We start from the raw sequence: 23,983 nt of genomic DNA, 5'->3' as shown, positions 1-23,983 counted from the left end.
GGAGGGCACTCCAAAAATTTGGTAACTTGTCACAGGCCACACTCTTCTGTGATGTTAATGGAAGAGGCACGAGTGCAAAAGGGAGCTTGAGGTAGGGGATTGGGTTTGGAGGGGGGTTGTGACTGGGGCAAGGGTTCAGAGGGTTTGGATTGGGCAGCTGGAAGGGCTGCAGAGTCCGGGAGGGAGTATGGGTGCAAGAGAGGATTCTAACCTGGATATGGGAGCGGGGGTGCAAGTTCTGGGAGGGAGTTGTTACCTGGGACAGACTGCAGAGGGATTGGGTTATATCCTAGGGCAGGGAGTTGGGGTACAGGTGGGGGTGGGGTGCCAAGTGTAGATTCTGGCTGGAAGTAGGATGTTACAATGCATTTAATTATGTAATTGTATAGCCACTGAAAATTTGGAGGCTCCTGCCTGCCGTCCTGTGCTGCTCCCTCTGTATTAGAGGCAGCAGCATGGTGGGGAGAGAGTGAGGAGCAGGAGCTGGTCCACACACCCTGGCTCCCACCTGTATCAGAGGCGGCAGACAGTTCTGCAGGATTTAAGTCGGCTCCCCAAGCGTAGCAGCTCCTGTCTACCCCTCCACACTGATGCTACTGATACAGAGGCAGCAGCACAGGGTGGAGGAGAAGTAGGAGGCTCCATGGGAGCCTCTGATACATGGGAGTCAGCTGCTGCGGCCATGTGTGTCTGCTCGTCATGTGCCCTTTTGAGGGCGGGGTACTTTGTGAGCTGCCAGCACCTTAATCCCAGACTCTGCACCCCTCCCCCAGGTCAGAATCCTTTCCTTTCCTGCACCCAAACCCTGCAAGATTGTTATGGAGCAGCATGTGGATCTTCCCCGTCCCCCTCTGGAGCATGCAGCACACAGAAATGCACATGGCCCTCGCAGCCAGCCACTTTCAGCCATGTGGGGGGAGGGATGACAGGCAGGGAGCCTGCCCTTGGTCCTGCTGGGCTGTAGGATGGTGGCAGGACGAATCTGGCCTGCGGGCCCTGTTTTGTCCAACCCTGCTTTGGACCAGGGCGGGGGCTGCAGGAGTCAGGGTTGGGGTTCTGAGAAGAGGTTCAGGGAGTGGCCAGTGACTTTTCCCCAGGGTCAGACTGGGTTGGTGGGTGCCACATGGCCTGGCTGCTTCCAGGGGCTGGGGTGTTTGCTACCTCCTCCCCCCGTAGTCATTCGTGAGTATAACTGTTCCTGCTATCGCACCTCTCCCTTTGTGTTTGATGAAAAACAACCATATTCCATGCACATCCCACAGTCGTGGCACAATCAAACCATGACCTTACTTTAAGTTATGTTAAGAGGAAGCTGCCTTCCAAATTTGGTGGTCCCAGCTTTTATGGTTTAGGAGGAGTTCATGAACAAACGGACTCACAGCCAGATGGACAGATACAGACAAACGCACAAACTGTCTCAAATATAATGTAAATTAAAGGCACCGCTATATTTAATTGTTATGCATATAAGAAGCGCAAACAATCTTTTTCAGGGAAAAGGCAATATACTGTGTTTATTAAAAACGAAAAGCCACATATGCACATGCGTGTCCTGCCGGTGATTTATAGTTGCCAGTCTGTTGTGGCTCAAGTCAATCTTATTGGCCAGATAAGATTGGGCGTGAGTGAGGGATCTGGGTTTATCAATCACACTTTGAGGCTCCTCTAAGGCTTGGCTTGCAGCACAAAACCCTGAGTCCAATGGCAAAAGCCCCTCAATTTATCCAGGACAAGGAGAGCTGCTGGGGCTGTTCACTTAAACTTTGAAAGGGAGAGATGGGACCTCTCTAGCACATCTCCTCTGTGGCTGCTCAAGGAGCATTAATAATTGGTTCTGGTGGGAGCTGTGGTCAGCTCTCCTCAGTTGCACAATCTCCATGCTTTATCCATGTGGAAGCAATAGGCAGTAGAGACTCTAAACCTTAGGGAAAGGAGACTAATACAGTTGTGTGTAAAAATGACATGGAATCTGGTTTAAGCCAGAACTGACATTCCAGTGTCTTCGTGGGGCTCTGATAAGACACCTTTTTAATCCATTCTTCAGCTAAAAATCCTTTTGTGCTATCATTGTTGAACAAGCAGATCGGGGAGCCTCTGTCGAATAAAGAAGTGTCTGAAAAAGGACTCCTTCTAGAAATGCTTTCTCTTTCTTTATAAAACCTTGTTTCTCTCCCCCTCCCCCCCATAGGTATGAATACCATTGGGCAGATGGTACCAATATAAAGAAACCAATTAAATGTTCAGCTCCCAAGTACATTGATTATTTGATGACATGGGTTCAGGACCAGCTTGATGATGAAACCCTCTTTCCTTCAAAGATTGGTAAGTGAAATCATGACAGTCGTGTAGTGGCAGGGTAATATGGTGCTGCTGAGGTTTGTGTAAGTATTTAGGTGCATTAGAGCACCGTTTCTGAAATGCTGCCACCAGAGACTTCTCTTGTGAGTAGTAATAGAGATGTAGCCGTGTTAGTCTGGTCTTGCTGAAACAAAAGACAGGACTATGCAGCACTTTAATTTAAAAAAAAGTGTCAATTTTGTATGTGTGTGTTTGTTTGTTTTTTATCCCTTTGGTATATATGGTCATACCAATTTTCTTCCACAATTTGATCTGAGGAAGTGGGTCTGGCCCACGAAAGCTCATCATCTAATAAACCATCTTGTTAGTCTTTAAAGTGCTGCATAGTCCTGTCTTTTGTTTCTTCTCTTGTGAGGAGAGCCTCTTGCACAGTGATTGGTGGGGTGGGGGAGCTGCAGCCCTCTCCGCCAGGTCTGCCAGAAGTGGTTGGGCTCTGCCCTCCTCTGGAGACATACAAGCTGGAGGAGCAGACTCCCTATGAGAACCCCACCTTCTCAGGCTGGTGGGGTCAGGTTTCCACCCTCGGGTGGTTAGTGGTAGGCTCTAGCTATGGGGCTTCAGGCTCCATTCCCCACCATAGTTATCCTTCCACATAGCCCCTGCCCCTCACTGCCTCTCCTAATTCCCCTGGTCCCCACTACCTCCATATTCACCTCCCCATCCAGGGCTTAATTTGTCCCCACATTTGCCAGTTCTGAAATGTGAAAAGTGGTATGTGTATCACTTTTCACAGCAGACTTAGTAACTTAGGCTGCAAGTGTAGAAATAACCTATTTCGGAATAGGGCTGTAAATGGAGGCATTCGGAATTGCAAATCAAGCCCAGGATTTAAATATCCTGTGCTTGATTTGCATCTTCCTGGCTGGGCGCCATTTTTGAAATGTATAAGCCTGGAGTAACTGCCCGCGTCTACACGTGACAGTGAAATGGGCGTTTGAAATAAAGCCCTATTTCGAACTACCTGTTAAACTTCATTGCAGTAGGAATAACAGGTAGTTCGAAATAGGGCTTTATTTCAAAACGCCCATTTCACTGCCACGTGTAGACGCGGGCAGTTACTCCAGGCTTATAAATTTCAAAAATGGCGCCCGGCCAGGAAGATGCAAATGAAGCGCGGGATATTTAAATCCCGGGCTTGATTTGCAATTCCGAATGCCTCCATTTACAGCCCTATTCTGAAATAGGGTATTTCTAACGCCCATTTCACTGCTGCGTGTAGACGCAGGCAGTTATTCCTGGCTTGTAAATTTCAAAAAGTGGTGCCCGGTCGGGAAGATGCAGATCAGGCACAAGATATTTAAATCTCGGGCTTGACTTGCAATTCTGAATGCCTACATTTGTTGCCCTATTCCGAAATAGGCTGCAAGTGTAGACATACCCTAACACATCTTTTTAAAAAGCAACCAAGAAAGGAAAAGAGAGAAGAAAAAGAACAAGAATGTGTAAAGCCTCTTGTTGGTGTTTCTATTCTGTTTAGGTCCAATAAAGAACAGACCAATGATGGGTAAACCAGGCTAGTGAATGGCTCATATGACCCTTCATCACTGTGGGCCGCAAGATAGCCCTAACCAAGACAGTCTCCTGGCATACGGTAGTTTTGTTAACTGCGCTTGAATAGTCACGTAACCACATGAACTCTTATGGGTTACATAACTATTAGATAGTTCCCAGGGGCAGGACCAGCAGCCAGTGTGCCTGGGCTCACCACAGACAGAGGCTGCTCTGTGATAGAGGCAGCAGTGCAGGGGAGGGAGGTGATCAGGCAGCACCGGAGAGCTGGTGCTGAGGGAACTGGCTCCCCACCTGCACTGGCTCCTGCCTCCTCTCTTCCCCCCCCCCCCCCCCCCCCCGCCTCCCCCGGCTGCCTCAGTCAGGAGCTGGCTGGCGGGTCCTTTCTATCAGAGGCAGCAGTGCTAGGGTGGATGATGTGTATACTAGTTAAAAGGTATTGTTTAAAATTCAGTATTTCAAGCATTCAAAGATCGGTTAGATGCCCAGCCCTCACTGAAAATTAATGAGGGGTCACAGATTATATTGAAAGTGCCCTTCAATGAGGTTGAGACTTTGTAAATCTAATTTTAAAATGTGTGCTCTTGAAAATTGAGATTTAAGTATATAATGAATTACTTTATAATTTGTTCTAAAATGTCATTGGCAGGGCATCTTGTCTGAATTTTACAAAACTGTTAGTCAAAAATCAAAATGTTGATAGTTAATGCTCTTGGTTCTGCAAATATGTACCTTTAGTACCATGAATAGCTGCAGTAACTCCGGTCATCTGAAGAAGTGGGCTGTGCCCATGAAAGCTCATGATACCATCTACATGTTTTGTTAGTCTATAAAGTGCTACCAGACCATTTGCTTGCTGTTTTGGGGGTTTTTTTTTTTCTGTAACAGACTAACTCGGCTACCCCCTTCAGTGGGATTGTGCATGGTTAGGGTTAAGTTGGCGCGTAAGTATCTGCAGCTTTAGAGAATCAATTAGTGTATTTATTGAAAATTCCTCTGGGTGGTATAAATCTGTGTGTGACTTGAAAACAAAATTGCTTCAGTCTGAATTATTTAGACTTTCAATATGTTAATGAAGGTGTGATGAACTGTTTTAGGATAGCTTCAGAGGAGTAGCAGAGTTAGTCTGTAACAGGAAAAACTTAAATAATCTAGTAGCACTTTAAAGACTAACAAAACACGTACAGTAAAACTCCAATTGTCCGGCACTCCCGATAGTCCGGCACCAACTGGAACTCCGGCAGCTGCTTCAAGAAGTTGTTAGTCCATTACACTACTGCTGGCTGGATCCACAGGGGACAGGCTTGCAATTTCTTTCCTCTACTGCCTTGGGGGGAACAGGGCGGCGTCCGCAGGAATGGTGGATCCACAGGTGACAGACAGGCTGCTGCTGAAACTGACAAGAGATCTTCTCCCCTCTCTGTCCCTGCTGCTTTTACCAGTAGACTCCCAATAGTCCAGAATCAAAAGAGCGGTGGTAGTATAATTGACTAACAACTTATTGAAGCAGCTGCCTCCCTGAAAAATGGCGGAGGGTTCAGCCCTCGCCGTGCTGTTCCCCGCTGAGCCCCCACCAGAGGCAGTGCAGGTCCTGGCAGATCCGTCACAGCGCCCCCCCCCCCCTCGGAGTACCTCCCGATAGTCTGGCATATCCGATAATCCGGCACCACCTGGGTCCCAAAGGTGCCAGATTATCGGAAATCTTCTGTAGATGGTATCATGAGCTTTCGTGGGCACAACCCACTTTAGGATACTGTCCAAAAGGCCATGATTAAGCCTCCAAGGGTGGGATTTTTGAAAGCACCTTAATTAAAGAGCTTAGTCCCACTGGTTTCAGATTCTTGTGGAGTATAGCTAAGGCCCCAGTCCTGCAAACACTTATTCATGTGCTTTACTTCCCTTCCATAAGTAGTTCTATTACTTTCAGTGGGCTTGTTCATAGAAGTACAGTTAAACTTGTATGTTAATATTTGCAGGATCAAGCCTTAAGAAGCTCCCAAAAGGGCGTTGGCTCTCTTTTACAGGTTAGGGGGGTAATTTAAATGACTTGCCCTGTGCTGTCACAGAGGAAGTCCCTGTCAGAATAAGAATTAGAATGTAGATGTTTTGGGGCCTTTGGCCAGTAGACATCCAGTCCCTCTTGAACCAAGCACTTTTGCCCCTGATTAACTTTAAAACATGTAAACAGTATCTCTGGACATATGCATAAGTACCTCTATGTATGGCGTTACAAAGGTGCAGAGTTTTTATTGACTTCAAAGAGAACTGTGGATACTTAATAGTTTGTGGGAACGATGCTTTGAAAATTTGCCCCATATCTCAGTGACTTAGATCATTTTTTTTATTAAAAGTGTATTGACTAGATTTTTTCAACTGAATACAATAAGTTTTTGTACCCTTACTGAAGCTTGGAGTGCCACTGTTTCTAAATAAGCCTAGTGCCTTTGGCAGAAAATATTTATTCTTGTAACTGGGCTTTTCTGCTTTCATATATTAAACTTGGTTAAGAAATATATTGCATGTATTTGCATGTTTTCAGGTGTCCCTTTTCCTAAGAACTTCATGTCTGTGGCAAAGACTATATTGAAGCGTCTGTTTAGGGTCTATGCCCATATTTACCACCAGCACTTTGACTCTGTGATGCAGCTCCAGGAGGAAGCCCATCTCAACACCTCCTTTAAGCACTTTATTTTCTTTGTACAGGTGAGTTTTTTAAAGTATTAGCAATTAACCCTAACATGACTCTCTTTACAGACAAGCTTAAATGGGCACTACCCTGTTAAATCTAACCCAGAACATAGATTGTGTTTTGAATTTGTCTTGTAGGTTTATATAAATGTTTCCATAATTGTTGATTTTTTTTTTTATTCAATAAGTCTGGGGTCTCTGGGCAAATTCCAGAAGACAGAAGAAACCTAATGAGCCAATATTTTACAAGGGTAAACAGGATTAGCTGGGTAACTGGATGCCAGTCAGTCTGACATCAATCCCAGGCAAAATAATGGAGCATCTGATATGGTACTTGATTAATACAAAAATAAATGAAGGTGGTGTAATTAATACCTATCAACATGTTTATGGAAAATTGATCCTGTCAGACATGTTTGATGAAATGACAGGTTTGGTTTATACAGACAGTAATGTTAATGCAGTACACTTAGACTTCTGTAAGGTGTTTGATTTCTACCATGTATTTTGATTAAAAAACTAGAAAGGTATGAAATGAAAGTGACACACATTAAGTGGATGAAAAATGGCCTGACTGATAGGCCTTCAAATGTAATTGAAAATGGGGCATCCTTATTGAACAGGTTTCTAGTGGGGTGCTGCAGGGATCTGTTCTTGGCCCTATTCTATTTTTATGAATGACCTAGAAGAAAACAAAATCGGCACTGACAGGTTGCATAGGACACAAAAATTGGGAGAGAGAGAAATGATAAGGACAAGACACTAATACAGGGTGATCTGGATTGGTTGTTAAATTGGACACAAATGAACATTTTTAATATAATTTCAGGTAAATGTCTACAAAATCTAAAGTTAGAAAATGTTTCCAATGGACATTTAACAGAAATTTCTGTTGCCAGTATTAGATGGCTAGCTGACTGTCTATATAAGTGTCTTTATTTACTTTCTCAATCTCCTTGTATCCTTATTTCCCAATCTGTAAAGCAGGGATGACACTAGACCTAGTTTAAAAAAAATTCCCTTTTTATTTTGATGGCAAACTTTAAATAAAACAATTGAATTAAAGAAAATGTTACCAGTGTTTTGAATGGGGAAAAACATCAAAACAAAGCCAACATTGTGTTTAATTTCAAAACAAAACTTGTATTTAACAAATTTATCTGAGAAATTTAAAGTTCAGTCAAATTTAATTGCTTTCACAAAACTTAAGTTCTTTCCCAACAAAGCTGAAGTCTAGCTCTGGAGAGTATCAACCAGACTGGGCTTTGTGAGGATTAATTAGCATTGATCAAATATACTAAATACAGTAAACTTCCGATAATCCGGCACCTTTAGGACCCAGGGGGTGCCGGATTATCAAATATGCCGGACTATCAGAAGGGGGGGCTATAAGGGGTCTGGGGTGGGGTGGGGGGATGCCACCACAGACCCCTCATAACCCCCCCTTCCGATAGTCCGGCTCTGCCCCAGGCGTCCCTGATTCAGCCGCTGCTGGTCAGTTTCAGCAGCGGCTGAATCCGGGACGCCTGCAGCAGAGCAGCTGGAGTGCTGCCCGGTTGGTCCGGTAGCGCCGACCCTTGGCGCGAGATCAACCTGGCAGCACCCCAGCTGCTCTTGGGGATGCCTGGGAAAGAGCAGCTGGGGTGCTGCTGGGTTCGTCCCACAGCGCCGCTCCTCAGTGCTACTGGACCAACCTGGCAGCACCCCAGCTTCTCTGCCCCAGGTGTCCCCAAGTCAACCGCTGTTGATACTGATCAGCGGCTGACTCCAGGAAGCCCGAGGCAGAGCAGCTCTGCCTCAGGCTTCCTGGAGTCAGCCGCTGGTCAGTTTCAACAACAGCTGAATCGGGACGCCTGGGACAGAGCAGTTGGGGTGCTGCCGGGTTGGTCCCTGCACCTTGGCGCTGCGGGGACCAACCCGGCAGCACCCCAGCTGCTCTGTCCCAGGTGTACCCAAGTCAGCTGCTGTTGATACTGATCAGCGGCTGATTCCAGGAAGCCAGGGCAGAGCAGCTCTGCCTCCGGATTCCTGGAGTCAGCTGCTGGTCAGTTTCAGCAGTAGCTGAATCAGGGACAGGTGGGGTGCTGCCGGGTTGGTCCCGCAGCCCCGAGGTGCAGCGCTACGGGACCTACCCAGTAGCACTCCAGCTGCTCTGCCCCCGGCTTCCCCGATTCAGCCACTGGTCAGTTTTAGCAGCAGCTGAATCGGGGAAGCTGGGGGCAGAGCAGCTCCAATGGTCCGGCTGCCCGGAGCACTTCTGGGTTCCTGATGGTGCTGGACCATCAGAGTTTTACTGTATCTTGAAGTCACTTATATCAAGCTGTTTGTTGTGAATTCCTGGAATTCTTTATTTTGCCTCAATTTTGAATTAAAAAATGGATGCTGCGTGTCATTTATTTTGTCTACTTCAATTTTTATCTAAATTGAAGCTTATTTTATGTTTGTCTCTCCCCCTGCAGGAGTTCAACTTGATTGACAGGCGTGAGTTGGCTCCTCTTCAAGAACTAATTGAAAAGCTAGGATCCAAAGACAGATAAATCTTCCTTAGAAGAATTCTTTCTGCTTTCAAACATGGTTACTCTTTCTTGCTTCCAGCTGCAGCTATTTCTTTGCCACTTTGTCTTTAGTGGCACAAACCTTGAGAAACCAGGTACCACAGCAGATCTAAAACAGATGCTTTCCAGGCTAGCACAATTACTGCCCTTCTTCCAGCTTAGTAGCTGGCCTGAAAAGAGGTTGCAAAGAGGTAGTTGGTCAAATTCTATATAAAATCCAAGGTCTGCAATACAGCACAAGTGTCTTCAGAGCAATGTAGCTATGAATTCTAAGAGCTTCTTGCTCAGATCTTTTACTTGCAAAGTTGGAGTTCATGATTGCATTCATCCCTGCAATGTCATGATTTTCTAACTGACCTACATTTTGTCAGTCTAGATATTAGTGAAATTTTGCATAATTTTCTATGCAGAACGTCTCTGTAGTTTGCATTAGCAGTTCCAGAATGTTTTGCTCTAGAAACTGGATGGTTTAGTTATTTGAGACCTCACTCCAGCTTGCAGTTTTGACTGTACAGTGTTTTGTGCACAACCCCCTAAATTCATATGCATGGATGAGGGAGCAAAAGGTTCAAATGCACATTCAGGAGCTTGGATGTATAATACAGGATATTTGGAGAAAAATTTGGCTTCATAACATTTAATTTTTCAAACACTTCCAAACTGTAGCTATTGCAGTTTAACTAATACGAAACAATGGATACTAAGAGTTCTGTAGCTACGGGGTCTGGCTAGAAATTGTTTGCAAAACTGTAAATGCAAGTATTTTGGATTGGGTCTTATTCCATCCAGTGTTTAGTTGCTCAACAAAGTTCCATTGTGCAACTCTATATATGCCAGTATAAATATTGTTTTAATACTCCTGATAAGTGCATTACGTTACGAACTTTGATATTCCACTGTTTTCTATGTGGGAAATAGAACTATTTTTGCAAATTTTATGATGTATGCAATTTACATTTAGAATACCCAACATTTTTATCTCTTAGAACTAGGCCGGTAAAAGGAATAGGCTGGTATATATAGTGTCAGAAACCAAAGCAGTTTTGAAAAACAATCTGGCATTCAGTTGATTACTAAAATATGTGTGCGCGTGCATGCCCCATGGTTCCTTTTAAAGAAAATTTAAATGACAGTTGGATGTGCCTGTGGATTTTCATTTGTGTTCACCATTTCAAATCTCTGTGTCTTCATGGTTTTGTTTTTGTTTTTTTAAAGAAAATGGTAACTTAATTCACTTCATTGTGTGGCATTCAGAACCTTGTTTTTTAAATGCTGGATCAGAAATAGAAGGAAAAACTACTGGTGTATTCATTATGAATGCTTTTCTTTTTTTTTTTTTTTTTTTAAAGAGTAGTTTGTTTTAAGTTTTTATCTAGAAGCACTTTCTATTTGCCTTAGACAAAGCCTTAAATAATGGATGGTCATGAAGTTACGATCCAAAAGAGAGTAAGATAAAGCAACATAGAGCCCACCTAAAAGAACCAGATGAAAACTTGACTGGCACAGAAGCATGTGTGAGAGAGAGCGTAAAGGAGAAACATTCTGCATTGTACCCCAGTGCAAACTGCAGAGGTTTCTTTTTTTTAAGTGTGTGTCATGGTTATATAATGGAGTCACTACTGTATTTTGACAGATTAAGACAATAGCACCAGCACCAACTGACTGTGAAAAATCTGAGCTACAGATGCCTAGTTTCTTTGTTGGAACATCATGAGTATCATTCATAGTGTTTTGTTTAAAAAACATTCCATTCTAAAGGCTTAATCCTGAGTTGTTTTCATCCTGTTTGTTTGATGTTCCTTCTGGTGTGTCTCATTCCATGAGAAAAACCTGTGGCTCACAGGTCTCTAGAGCTTGGAGGCAATTGTGTTGTAATATGGTGTTGATTGACATTCTTAACTTGTTTTGTAAGAAACTAGTATTTAATGTGTGCAGTCTTTGCGATTCAGAGAGGAAGGGGTTCCAGCTGGGCCCAGTGATATGTTCCAGCCATAGTAGGTGGAATCTTTGTGTTGAAACCTTGATATTTCTTTTCAGGTAGCTTTGGCTTTTAATTTCCCTTGTAGGGGGCAACCAGTGTTTTTCTTTTTAATAGTCTAGTCCCCAATGCTTTTTCCACCCAACCTACCTGGTAGAGGGGAGCAACACTGCAGAAAAAGCTGAGCTGTAGTTGTGCAAAGGGTCAATTCAGCATCATGGAATGGCCTTTTCCCCCTTACCACGCCTCATCACCTTTGTTCTTTCTGCAGAGCCACTACTTTTGTTCTCTTTGCAAGCCTGTTTACCTGTGAACTGTAGTTCGGTGTGTAAAATGAATGGTGCATAAAGCACCAGGAAATCCGCTGTGTAATTCTCCCCCCTCAGGGATTGTGAAGCTCCTGAATGGGCAAGCAGTCCTGGCACCCTGCCTGTTTGGTCCAGGAGAGCACTGAGGGAACATCCCATGTGACTGCGTAGGGATCCATGGGGTTGAAATCCTGCAAATGTGGATCTGCTGCCACTCCTGCCCTTGCTGGCTCCTTCTGCCCTACTGGTACCTTATAGAAGAGTGTTAGATGACTACTTCCCAGACAGCTTTTGCTTATCCATACCTCTAATCATCCTGCCTGTCAAACAACTACATCAATACTAGGGAATTTCAGATGTTATGTAGTTCTTTACAGGACAACTTTATTGTCAACTATGCGTGTCTGAAATTCAAACTTTGTAACTCCAGGGACCCACTGAATTCTCTGTAAAATGCATCACACAAGATGCATCTGTTTTTGCCACTTTTCAGCTGATTTTTGTCACCCTTTGTTTTGAGTCCCTGAACAAACAAGCCAACACCATTAAATAGAACTGTGCCAAAGCTCTGTTATTTTTCACAACTTTGTATTCTTGCTTAGCCATTGCTTATCTGCTATCACACTGCACGTCCATTGACCAAGCACAGCAGTAGGCTGCTGACTAAGAGCAAACTAGTGCTCCTCTGAATTTCATAATTAACTTCTGAAAAGTACAGTAGTCATTAAGTGACATGGGATAGGGGACCAAAGTAGAACTGTATGATTTCATATACATTTTGGCTGTGATTTCAAAGTGACTCAATTTACAAAGTTGAACAGTGTTTTTCCTAACTACTGGTGCTGCACATTTCAGACCCCAGAATGAGTTTTCAAGACGGATGCATTGTCCAAATGCAAGAATGTTGATATAGCAGACTAACTGAATGACAGTGGTTGAAATGGTACATGATGAAGAAATTCACTTTTTAATTTCCTAGTCTTCTGGTGTTTTAGAATCAGTGAAATTCAAAAAACATTCAAGATCCACCTGAATTCAGAGTTCACTAGGTGGATTCAGAGTTAATGAGAATAGATAGCACATTGCAGATCTGGCCTTTACAGGTTGTAAGGGAAGACTGGTAAAAGCTTTTTGAAATTATTTTGCTTCACCAATCCAACTGGATGGATAGATAGCTACTTAAGTTTACAGTGTTTGTCAAAAATTGTACAAATTTAAACGGAATTAGTTTAAAACCACACTGTTCTAGGTTTAGCCTGTTTTGAGATTTTTTTTTTAAATGTAAGTTGCTCATATTTAAAACCTCACATTAGAACTGTGAATAAAACTGGTGGTTTTTGCTTGGCATCTGTAATGAGCAAGCTTTTCCCCTGGCCTTGCACAAATGCAACTTTTCAGATAATTTAGTTTTACCTAAAGTGCTTATGTATCTGTTCTGAGCTACCTTTAAAATGAGTAGATTTCAGTATAGGAAATTATGCAGCCTTTTCCTCCGCTATAGAGAAACGTTGATAATTGAGAAAAGAATGTAAGGCTTTGTTGGTTTTTAAGGCAAAATAACTTTTTCTAGTTAAACTGTTTTTCTTCCTAGATCTACAGCAGTGTTCTTCAAATCTCTGCTTTCTTCCAAGGCAAGCACTGGTCACTTCAAGCAGATTACATTGCTTAGTGGACAGCGCATGAAACTCACAAGTGTCCATTGAATACTGAATAGCCAGTGATCTGCTTCAGCATACTCTTGACAAAACTATTGGGTTTCTCTGTTCAGATTCTAGATTTTTTTTTTCTGAATTGTACTGTTAATTTAAGAATTCAGGGGAAATTCAACATTAATACAGGGATAGGCAGTTCCAGCTGTTGGAAGAATTGATAGTGTTTGAGAAATACTGTACTAGATTATGACCTTTTGAAGTTTTTTATATCAATACACATGCTTCCTCAGGATGGACTAGGGTTGCAAGGTTCTTTCATGCAGCTGCTTTGAGTAGGCAGAAAAATTTGTTCAGACAACCTTAACTTGCATTGCAGGCAAGTGGTGCTGTAAATTGAAACTGGTTACAGTATTTAGGCCTCTTGCCACTTCCAGTGTTAGTGGACAAACTTAAGTAACTACAAATCAATACTGCTGCTGTGCCTTCTGTATTTTCCTGCTTGTTTCCTTCAACTTGACTAAACAGTTACTCCATGGCAAAAAAAACTGTTTGCATAAATTAATGTTAGTGAGTTTAATATGAAAATTTTATAGTATTTTTACCTGGGGCTTTTTTGGTTACTTTTAGTAAGTTTATTGTACTTTAAAAAAAAATTTTGTACCTACTTTTGTAACTTTCATTCAATCAAATAAAGCATGTGGTATTCAAATGAGTTTCTGGTTTAAATAGGTGAAAATACGGGGCCCACTAGGGATTTTAACCTACTGACATTTACCAGTTAAACAACCACTAATGACTGGCAGTCTTCTTGGCTTCGCATAGAAGTTTGCTCATTGTTCCTTACTTTTTTTTCTTTATACCATGACAGTAATGTCTACCTCCACAGTTACATGTTCAGGGAAGTGAAGTGTAATGGTTATTCAATGTCTGTCACTTTGAAAAGCTGATGGATCACTTCAGACAATATTTGTAGTAGTATGTTGCATCTCCTTTCTAATAGTATGAAGTGAGGCACCTTTTCAGAAACATCTTAAACAGCAGAATGTGCTTTATCAAAAAAAATCATTTTCAGGGAAAGGGGTTTTCAAAAAGCCACAGGTATTCCCTTAAAATCTGGAACAAGCAAATGGAAATTTCTGCAGTTTACAGAAATTGCCAACTGAAGTTGGTGGTGTCTCCTTAACCGGTGCTTCTCATTCAGAAGAGAACACCAGGATCCTGTCTACAGGCATTTTCCTCTGATTTAACTTAGCTGTAAACAGAGTCCAAACAATTATCTTATTGGGCTTTTAGTAGGGATGTAAAATAGCATGTAATCAGTCAACTGGTTAATCACATTTAACTGATTAAATGGGATCTCATGGATACAGGCATGATCCGATCGGAGCAGCTTGTAGAGCTGCTGATTACAGGTAAGCATCACCCAGTAAGGGTGATGGTTACCAATTCACATCACTAGCATCTATTGAGGACAGGCAGAAGATTTAGTGGAGTTCTAGTCCTGGTTGTGTGCTATGCTTCCTATATGATACTAGGCACTTTAATCTTTCCCACATATGTGGTGATCATAGACTGGTAACAAGCTGTTCTCCCAGGAAATGTGCTACAAGTATGCAAAATACTTACAGCAGCAAATATTTACTTACAGTGGGGAACTTGTTTTATTCCATGCTAGAAACTTAGGCTATGTCTACACTGGCTGCTGCTTGCGCAAAAACAGCTGTTCTTCTGCAGGAACTTGCTGGCTGTCTACAGTGCACAAGCGTTCTTCCAGAAGTAAATTTACAGTACAGCATTGTAAAACAGGGCTTCTTCCGGAAGAGTTATTCCTCTCCCCATGAGGAATAAGCCCTCTTGTGCAAGAGCTCTTCCAGAAGAGACCAGTGTAGACAGGCAACATGAATGTCTTGTGCAAGAAGCCTCTATGGTTAAAATGGCCATCAGAGCTTTCTTGCGGAAGAGACTGTCTACACTGTAGAAGAATTTTTGCACAAGAACTCTTCCGCAAAAGAGTTCTTGCGCAAGAAGCTGCCAGTGTAGACGTAGCCTTAAGCTGCTACAGAAGAGGCTCTCTTAGCTTCTGCTACTATTGAACCAGAAGTGGTTTTTGATTGAATATGTTTCAAGACTATTACAGAGAGGCCTACTTCAGGGCCTGTCACCAGTGTAAAGACTACAGCAAGAGCCTTATTGGGAGCACTCTCTTGAAAAAGTTACAGGGGTGGAAAAAGAGAAATGGGACCATCATGAATACGCCACTCCCAAAGGAAACCAATACAGAACCAATGGGCGTCTGATGATTTAAAGAGCTTTTCTAAGAGCTAATAATTTGAAACAATAGCCATTTTATTTTATGCTATTTCAGAATCTACACTCCCAAGCCACATTCTGTATCTAGTCATGTTTGTTTCATGGATCAACACTCAGCTGCAACCAGAGGTTCTATTGCATCACCTTAGTGTTGGTAGGCAGCACATATTTAAATAGCATGAGAGCTCAATTAATAGTAACTAGATGTCCACTAAAACAGCAGCATGACTTCCAGGAGTTGCAAGATAAAGAAATATGTACTTGTATATAAATACTCCATTCCTGCCAACTAACCCTTTAAAATAGGACAGGGATACTTCACTCAGTTTAGTGCTAATCCAGTCAATGTTATATTTATCAAAACTGACCCTAATATAGAAGATAAATCTGACATGAAAAAGCATGAATAGCAGAACTGTATCAAACAGAAGTGTGAAGATATCAAGCATTTTCCCTATCCCCATGTCATGGAGGAAAGGTGATCATAAGACCCAGAAAATCATGCAACCAAGCTTTGCCCAACAGGAAACCGGAGCCCCCTTATCCTTTAAAAGACATCACAGTGAAGTAATAGAATTTAAAACTTTCTATTTATTAAGACACTATCTTAATTTCCTATACAGTAGCTGTGCCAGACAGTTCAGGATTCTCCTGCAAGCATCTGAGAGAAGGCACAGTGAATGGGGCACTCTACACAGCCTCAAGTGATTTCTTCATAAGCTGCAGTCTCCTCCCAGCTATAACAGAACATCAGTCAAGTAGGCGGCAAAAACATACATTGCTTTTTGGCTCATGAGCTCCCTGTAGAATCACCACTGCTGTGGGCCTTTCCCACTAGATGTTAGTGCTGACACACTATGGAAGCCAGTACTTCCCTCTGCAACATGTTCCACAAGCTCCGGAATTCCACTTTCATATTTGACTTAATTGCTTACTTTATCAAAAAATCTAAGATTTGGCATCAGGTACTTTATGCAAGAATAAATCAAGTTAAATACACATGAAATAGGCTCGCTTTAAATACTGTACTTATTTTAACAACATTAAATACTGATTATTTAAGGTCCATATGTCTTATCTTCCACAAAGGTTTCTAGCAATGTAGCCTGGTTCCTCCTTGAATCATAGGGCTGGAACTTCTTCAGTTCTTTGGAACAGATGTGAATATCCGTAGTCCATGCATTGCTTTAATTTCTTCACTTAGTGCCTAAAATAAGAAATTTAACAAGTTTTTTAACAAAACTACACGGAAGCAACTGAACTGAGCAAAACAGAAGTCTATGGTGGATGCAGATGGCTCAATCTACCATGGGGGGGGGGGGGGGAGGAAGAGCTCCACTTCTGATCCCAGCTGCCAGGCCTGACCCCAGAGTCCCAGCTACTGGCCCCACTCCTGGCTGTGAAATCCAAATCTAAGATTATCTCAGTTCAACGCTTTCTGCACATAGTACATGAATCTACACTAGTTTCTTTTAAATTCAATATATTCAGCACCTTACCTTCAGTTGTGAGCTTTTCAGGACAAAGAACAATCCTATGTACAGAGTCTGATCACATAACTGGGTTTTATAATGACTAATAACCAGTTCAGGCTTGGAGACAAGTTTTGTACTGGGTCAAATCAGGGGAGGTGATATTTTTAAGGTGCACAACCCTCCCTTGCTCAAACTTCTTACTTTCCCACTAGCCAACTGTTAGTTTTGCTAGGGTGTGAACAGGCTTGTTGGAATTTATTTATCTCTGATAAACCATGCAGGGAGACTACAGAAGTGTATCAAACTCCCCTTGCAAAGCATAATAATTTGGGAGGTACAAGGCAATAAAACTGGGAGCAACTTAAGAAAGGGAAATTGTTCCTGATATGGAATTGTGTGAAATACCCTTCCCATCCCAGGTACTGGAAGTCACATCACTTGGATCATTTTGAACAAGACTGGAGACAACCATATAGAGAAGAACCTTGTAGTAGTAAAGGGATGAGTCAGATGATCTTTGTCTCCTGCAGCTTTTCGGCCTATTATATCAACATAGAATAACCCTCAGAAATCGGTGTGGGAAGGTTAGCATTAAGGGCCTAATCCTTGAGCTCCTAAATTCCCTCTACTCACAATGAAATTAACTGGATTGTGGAGTCTCCACATCATGTTGTACCAAGCTCTGAAACTGTTAGCTGCATCTAGGAAAACACCTTTGACAGTGGTTTTGGTCAGGTAATAAATAGCAAACTGTCGTGGACATACTTGAAATAATTCCTTCATCCCATCAGCATGTAATCAGTGTTTGCAGGAAAGTTCCCACACTCCAGAAGGTGGAATGAATACACCAATGGTTATAACAAAGGAATATGATTGCCCTTTCAGATCCCATACCACCACTTACCTGATTAACCATCTGATGTTGCTGGACAGTTCTCTTTTCTTTAAACTCTTCAGATTCTATATGAATTTCATACATTGCTCCACAGCCTCCTTTAAAACACAGTCACACTGATTATATTGACATGCATCTGACAAAGTGGGTCTTTGCCCACAAAAGCTTATGCTCCAACACTTCAGTTAGTGTATAAGGTACCACAGGACTCCTTGCCGCTTTTGCAGATTCAGACTAACACGGCTACCTATCTGATACTGATTATATTAGCGTCTTGGTCACGTCAATTGTATGCAGTATATAGATTGATTATAGTTTAAGGGTTATTGACAGGAAAAGCATTTACATATTTCTTTGTCCAAATTACTAACACATGCTGCATGTTTGAAAGCTCTGAAGTCTTTCTTACAAAAAAAAAAATTAGCATAAATTGTGAGAAGAATTTAAGCTTACCAATTAAGTCAGGCTGATCACTTTCATTTTTATTTATACAGTCACATGATGCACACTTAGGCTGTCAAACTGGGCCACAGGATATCATGGAGGCTAAAAACTCACCCCATCCTTTTTAAATTCTGATAAGGCGATGTATAAGAGTATCCAGAATTTCAATAAGGATTTTGAGAAGTTAATAAATAAACCAAGAGTTTTGAATGGGATATAAACTTTTATGTTTCAGGGCATGTCACCCTTTAATGGGGGCTCGAAAGAAACTTGCCTTGTGCACATCATTCCATGTCTGCTTACTGCAGGGTTTCTTGCACTTTCCTCTGACATTGAAGGCAGAATACTGGCTTAGATCGACCACTCAGTGCTTAGAGTAGGCTATTTAATTTTTTTTAAATCTTTGTAATTCAGTGCATGGCCATAGATAGGCCTTATTTATTATACACTATTCAAACCTGTTCTGATAAGATTATTAGTTTTCTCTTGGGCTGTGTCTAGACTGGCCAGTTTTTCCGGAAAATCAGCCGCTTTTCCGGAAAAACTTGCCAGCTGTCTACACTGGCCGCTTGAATTTCCGCAAAAGCACTGACTTCCTACTGTAAGAAATCAGTGCGTTTTGTGGAAATACTATGCTGCTCCCGTTCAGGCAAAAGTCACTTTTGCGCAAAAGGGCCAGTGTAGACAGCTGAGATTTGTTTTGCGCAAAAAAGCCCCGATCACGAAAATGGTGATCGGGGCTTTTTTGCGGAAAAGCGCGTCTAGATTGGCCACGGACGCTTTTGCTAGATGTGTTTCAGAAAATGACCGTGTTAAGTGAAAACGTGTTATGCGGGGTCAATTTTCCCATTGAAAATAATGGAAAAGGTGGGGGTTACGTTTCAAGCGGTGGTGTCTGTTGGAATGGGACATAAGGTTGGGGGAGAAAGGTGACTGGGTTACAGCAGGGAGGGGAGGTGTTTGGCTCTGGAGAAGGGAAGGGGAGAAGAGGGGAGGGGGATTGGGTTGGGAGTATGCCCCTGTGACGGGTCTGCCGGGACCTGCACTGCATCCGGCGAGGGGGGGGGGGGGGGAGTCAGCGGGAAATGGCACAGCGAGCGACGAACCCTCCAACACTTTGCACGCACTTTGGAAGCCCCGCACAGCCGCTGGCAACGGGCCAGCTGGGGAAATCATGGTATTCTGGGGATGGTCGTGTAATTCAAAAAACATTCCCTAAAAAAAAAAAATTCATGCTATCATGAAAACGTGCTAAGCAGGCACATGTTAAATGAGGAATTACTTTACTTCTGAAAATTGGACCACAGGGTCCCATGTAGGGCAGGCACCAAGCACCAACACTGAAAAGTTCAGGTGACTGGATTAGCATCCTACAGAAACCCTGTGGCAGAAGCAAAGATGGAATCCAACGTTCCAGGGCAGCATTCAACTACCTCACCGATGAGCTCTCCTTTTCTTCCTGCAATCCCCTACCTCATTCCCTAGACACCTTCCAACTTCGGCATTATTTGAGGTAGGGGTCCTACAGACAATAGCTTCCTTTGCCATGTAACCCTGATTCATTCCCAGGGCATGTCCAGCTTGTGCACTAAATGAGAGAGGTGTCCTGGGGGAAAAATAGTGCGTGGTCATAATGCAAGCACACAAGGGAGCTGAATTAAGGTTTCACAGGCAACCTTAACTCTGGCATAGACAGAGACATATACACACACACAAACAAGTTTTTGAAAAGCAAATTGAAAAAAAACCCACACAAATTCCATCATAGTGACAATCATATGGTTTATCAGCAGGGTTAGAACTTTTAGCTCCACCACACAGACCTCTGTCAGTGGAGCTAATAGAATAACTGACAGCAATAGTAGGTTGTCATCTTCTACATCAGGGGTAGTCAATAATTTTTTTCCAGAGGCCACTTCAGAAATTTTAGAAGTGGCCAGGGCCGCACAGGAAGGGGTGGGGCATCAAGCAGAAGGGTCAGGGTTAAGATACTTCCAGGTTCCGCACCTCCAGACTATGATTGGTCTGGGGACAAGGGAGTGCCTGCCTTCCCTTCCCTCCTCCCCGACATTCCTCCTAGGTGCCTATGCCCCTGGCATGGGAGGAGACTTCCGTACTCCCCTGGCATGGGAGGAGACTTCCGTACTCCCCTGCTCCTAGGCCAAATAGAACCTAGGGAGCACGTGAAACCTCCTCCGCTCTGCCCATGCCCTGCAAGCCACGTGCTCAAAGCGCCACATGCTCCTGGCAGGACGGGAGGAGGCTTCACACGCTCTCCCGCCCCCAGGCTCTAATTAGCCTGGGGGAGTGGCAGGGCCGCCGCGGGCCAGATCCACCCCGTGGAGGCCCTTTTGCCCACCCCTGTTCTACATAGAGCAGCACTTGAGGATGGGACAGTTTAACAGTAGGGTGGGTTCACTGAACTGAGTTAGCCCATATCTTCCCAAGCTTCTGCCCCTTCCCCTCCAACGTGTCCATGTCCCAGAACCAGTCTCTTTCTCTTCCCCACCCCCCAATCTTAGTCTCAGTCCCCTCACCACCCAGTCTCCACTCGTCAGACTTCTCATTTCAGTCCTGTCTCCTTTCCCAGCAAGCCACAGACTCACCTCATCCTATGACCAATCCCTCCACCCTTGTCCCCACCAATCTCAATTCCCTCTCAGCTCTTTGGCTGATTGGTCTGTTCCCCCACATCCCTCCCTTCCAGTCGCCCCCCCCCCCCCATGCTCTAGATCCCCACTGTCTTTCAGTGCCAGTATCCTTATCCAACCTCCGCATCCCCACTACTGTTTGCTCCAGTCTCTTCGTCCAGTCAGCCCTGGGTGGTGGTTCAGGCAAGCCAATAGGAATGTAAAATCCCATTTAATCAGTTAACTGGTTAAACGCCGGTTAACCATAACCAGTTAACTAGTTAACCATTCACTTCCTTACTAGCCACCAAAGGTCAACCCTACCTGACCACTTGGGGCTGAGCTTGGGCGGCTCAGCTGCCCAAGCCACAACAGCCACACTGGTATTTTTACCGTGCTAGCTGAAGCAGAGCTGGAGTTAGTCTCTCTACTCAGGCTGGGAATCACAGCTCCCAGGAGCTGCACAGACATTGCCCTAGACAGAAACGACATGACTTGCTCCATGACACAGTATGGGTCTGACAGAGTTAAGAACTGTCCTGCAGTCCTGTGCTCTACACAGGACCATTCTTCCGTGGTATTTAAGTTCCTGAGGGCAAGAACTTAGTCTCCATATTTATCAACTGCTCAGAAATAACAACCCCAATGTGTTACCTGGGTTGCTAGTGGGGGATCAATGCTGAGCAGGTCTGCTCTAGAAAGCCAGTGACAGATATCCCCTAGCCCGGCAAAGCCAGTCATGCTTAGAAGCCAGTGCAAGCCAGGCCTATGCTACAAAACCCTTAGGGGACTTCTGAGAGCGGCGTGTCTCAACCAGTGGTACGAGTACCCTTAGCAGTGGTCCCGCCATGGCGCCCGCCAGGCCATTTCTGTGCGCCCGCCGAGTGATCGGGGCTGGCCCTGCCCCCGGGCGCGCAGCACGTGGGTGGCTCTGCCCCCGGGTATGCAGCACATGGGCTGTGCCGGACCCAGGCACACGGCGTTTGCGCTTCCCCGCCTCTGGGCACGTGGCACAGGACTGGTGCCAGCCCTGGGAGTGCAGCGCATGGGTGGCTCTGCCCCCGGGTGTGCAGCGCATGGGCTGTGCCGGACCCAGGCGCACGGGCGTCCCCGCCACTGGATTGGTGCCAGCCCTGGGAGTGCGGCGCATGGCGCCCCGGCACTGGGCACGCGGTGTATGGGTGGCCCCGCCCCGGGTTGGGGACCGCTGCCTTCGGGGACCGGGGGGGGGGGGGAACCCCACAGATGTGGGGAAAGCTGCATTTCGCGCTCAGTTCCACGCGCGTTGCCACTTTTGTACCTTTTCCAGCCCGGTGCATCGCGCCCGGCGGCGACACGAACGCGGGGCAGCGCGAGAAACGCTGTTTTGCGGGTCTGGAAACGGTGGCTGCGGGGGGGGCGTCGCATTTTTTCAAGGGGGGGTTTATATTAAAACAAAGGTGAGAGACACTGCGGGGGGGGGGTCGTGGCCGTCCGTGAGCCATTCCCAGGACACCGCCCGCCGCGCCCGGGCCCGCCGCCTACCCGAGATGTCCACCACGCGGATGGCCGAGGCCCGGGGGAACTTCTCCCGCAGCACCCGCGTCACGCGGGCTTCGCCGCCGCTCGCCGAGGAGAGGGGCCGGCGCGCGCCGCGCAGCAGCATCTGGCGGGAGGGGAGAGAGGCGGTTACACGAGGGGGCGGGGCCAACGGCTGCCCGGCACCGGACAGGCTCAAAGCGCGGGGGGGGGGGGGGGGGGTCCTTCCCCAGCGCCGGACCCCAGAGCCGGACCCAGACCAGGACCCGCCCCCCCGGAACCCCCAACCCGGGACCCGCCCGGCGCTGGACCCGCCCCCCTTTTCCCCAGTCCCGGGGCCCCGCCTCCTCTCACCCTGTGGCCGCGGCCCAGGATGCCGGCGCTGATGGCGGCGGCCATGGTCTGTGAGGCGGGACCGTCCCGCTGCCCGGCCCCGGGGAGAGGCCGAGAGCCCGGAGCCTGCGCGGCCCGGCGCCCCCTGCCGGCCCGGCGGCCTCCCCCCCCCACAGGGACTGCCCCCCCCCCACGGGCCTGCCCCTCCCCCCTCCATGGGGCTGCCCCCCCCCCCCGCACAGGCCTGCCCCCCCCCCCCCCTCCTCCCCCTCCATGGGGCTGCCCCCCCCACGGGGCCCCTCCCCCCTCCCTGGGGCTCCCCCCCCCCCTGCCCCCCCCCTCCATGGGCCTGCCCCTCCCCCTCCATGGGGCTGCTGCCCCCCTCCCCCTCCATGGGGCTGCCCCCCCCACGGGCCTGCCCCTGCTCCCCCCCCCCCCCCCCTCCATGGGGACTGCCCCCCCCCCCCAGGCCTGCCTCTCTCCCCCCCAGGACAAGGCAGGAGGAAGCGGACCCGGGAGCTGGCATGACCAGGGCTCGGCCTCATACATTTGAGGGCGACGGAAAATGCCCGTGGGCCCAGCAGCAGGCCCTGGGGAAGCCTGAACCCCCCCCCCCCTTGTTTGCAACGAGATGCGGGAGGCGCGCAGGCTCCTCCTAGCGCAGGGCTACAAAGAACTCAGTGGGGAGCCACACTCAGGTGAGAAGCAAAAAACCCAAATCCCGCCCCTTGCCCCTCACTGACCTGGCCCCCAAAGTGCGCAGGACAAAACCCCTCACTGTTGTGGCCCCAACTGAGAAGCAGAAAAAACAATCCAGGACCAGATTAACTTTTCTGGGAGCCTGGGGCTAGTAGATTTGGTGGGGGCCCTAAGCCCTGGAGTGGGGTCAAGAATGAGGGGTTCAGTGTGCGGGAGAGAGATGCCAGGGAGCAGGGTGGGGGTGGCTGGGCAGGAGGGAGCAGGAGCAGGGTGGGGGTGGGGGCCTGGGTGGGAGATAGAGTTGGGAAAGTGTTGGTTTGCAAGTAGGGTGGGGGTGCAAGGTGTGGGAGGGAGGGGGGATGTGGGAGAGGTTAGGAGGGGGTAGGGGACTGGGGAGCTTACCTGGCATAGTTCCTGTTTGGCAGGAGTGGTGGGACAGGGGCAGAGCTTCCTTGTGCTGCCCTTTCCTGGGGGTGGAGAGGGGGAACGGCAGTGTGCAGAACTGCTTTTCTCCTGCCAGGCAGAGCTGGCCATTTAGGGGCTTTAGCCCTGGCTCCCTGCTGCTGGGGGTGCCCCGACCATCGCAGGCCAGATCAAGGGAAGCCTGCGGGCTGTAAGTCCCCCATCCTTC

The 23,983-nt window shown here is 46.2% G+C and overlaps 2 protein-coding genes across 3 annotated transcripts in view; one reads left to right on the top strand and one right to left on the bottom strand.

The window, feature by feature from the left end:
* The window catches only part of MOB1A (MOB kinase activator 1A), a 21,706-nt gene extending 7,949 nt beyond the window's left edge, over window positions 1-13,757 (top strand). Inside the window, exons 4-6 of the mRNA XM_075910916.2 lie at window positions 2,189-2,322; window positions 6,407-6,570; window positions 9,015-13,757. Coding sequence (XP_075767031.1) covers window positions 2,189-2,322; window positions 6,407-6,570; window positions 9,015-9,092 — 376 coding nt within the window. The 3' untranslated portion in view covers window positions 9,093-13,757. The remainder of the gene's footprint in view (window positions 1-2,188; window positions 2,323-6,406; window positions 6,571-9,014) is intronic.
* Window positions 10,432-23,983, bottom strand: BOLA3 (bolA family member 3). 2 transcript variants are annotated; one of them, XM_075910917.2, is made up of 4 exons: window positions 23,755-23,983; window positions 22,327-22,447; window positions 17,738-17,826; window positions 10,432-16,565 (listed from the first exon to the last, which is right to left on the bottom strand). In XM_075910917.2, the coding sequence occupies exons 1-4, from the start codon at window positions 23,884-23,886 to the stop codon at window positions 16,500-16,502; spliced, it is 408 nt and encodes a 135-aa protein (XP_075767032.2). In that variant the 5' UTR covers window positions 23,887-23,983; the 3' UTR covers window positions 10,432-16,499. The 2 variants fall into 2 exon arrangements, with proteins under 2 accessions (XP_075767032.2, XP_075767033.2); XM_075910918.2 differs by lacking the exon at window positions 23,755-23,983 and adding an exon at window positions 22,675-22,827.

This window comes from Pelodiscus sinensis, chromosome 28 (assembly GCF_052426305.1).
Source record: "Pelodiscus sinensis isolate ZL-2025 chromosome 28, ASM5242630v1, whole genome shotgun sequence".
NCBI lineage: Eukaryota > Metazoa > Chordata > Testudines > Trionychidae > Pelodiscus > Pelodiscus sinensis.
This window is presented reverse-complemented; position numbering and strand designations above follow the sequence as displayed.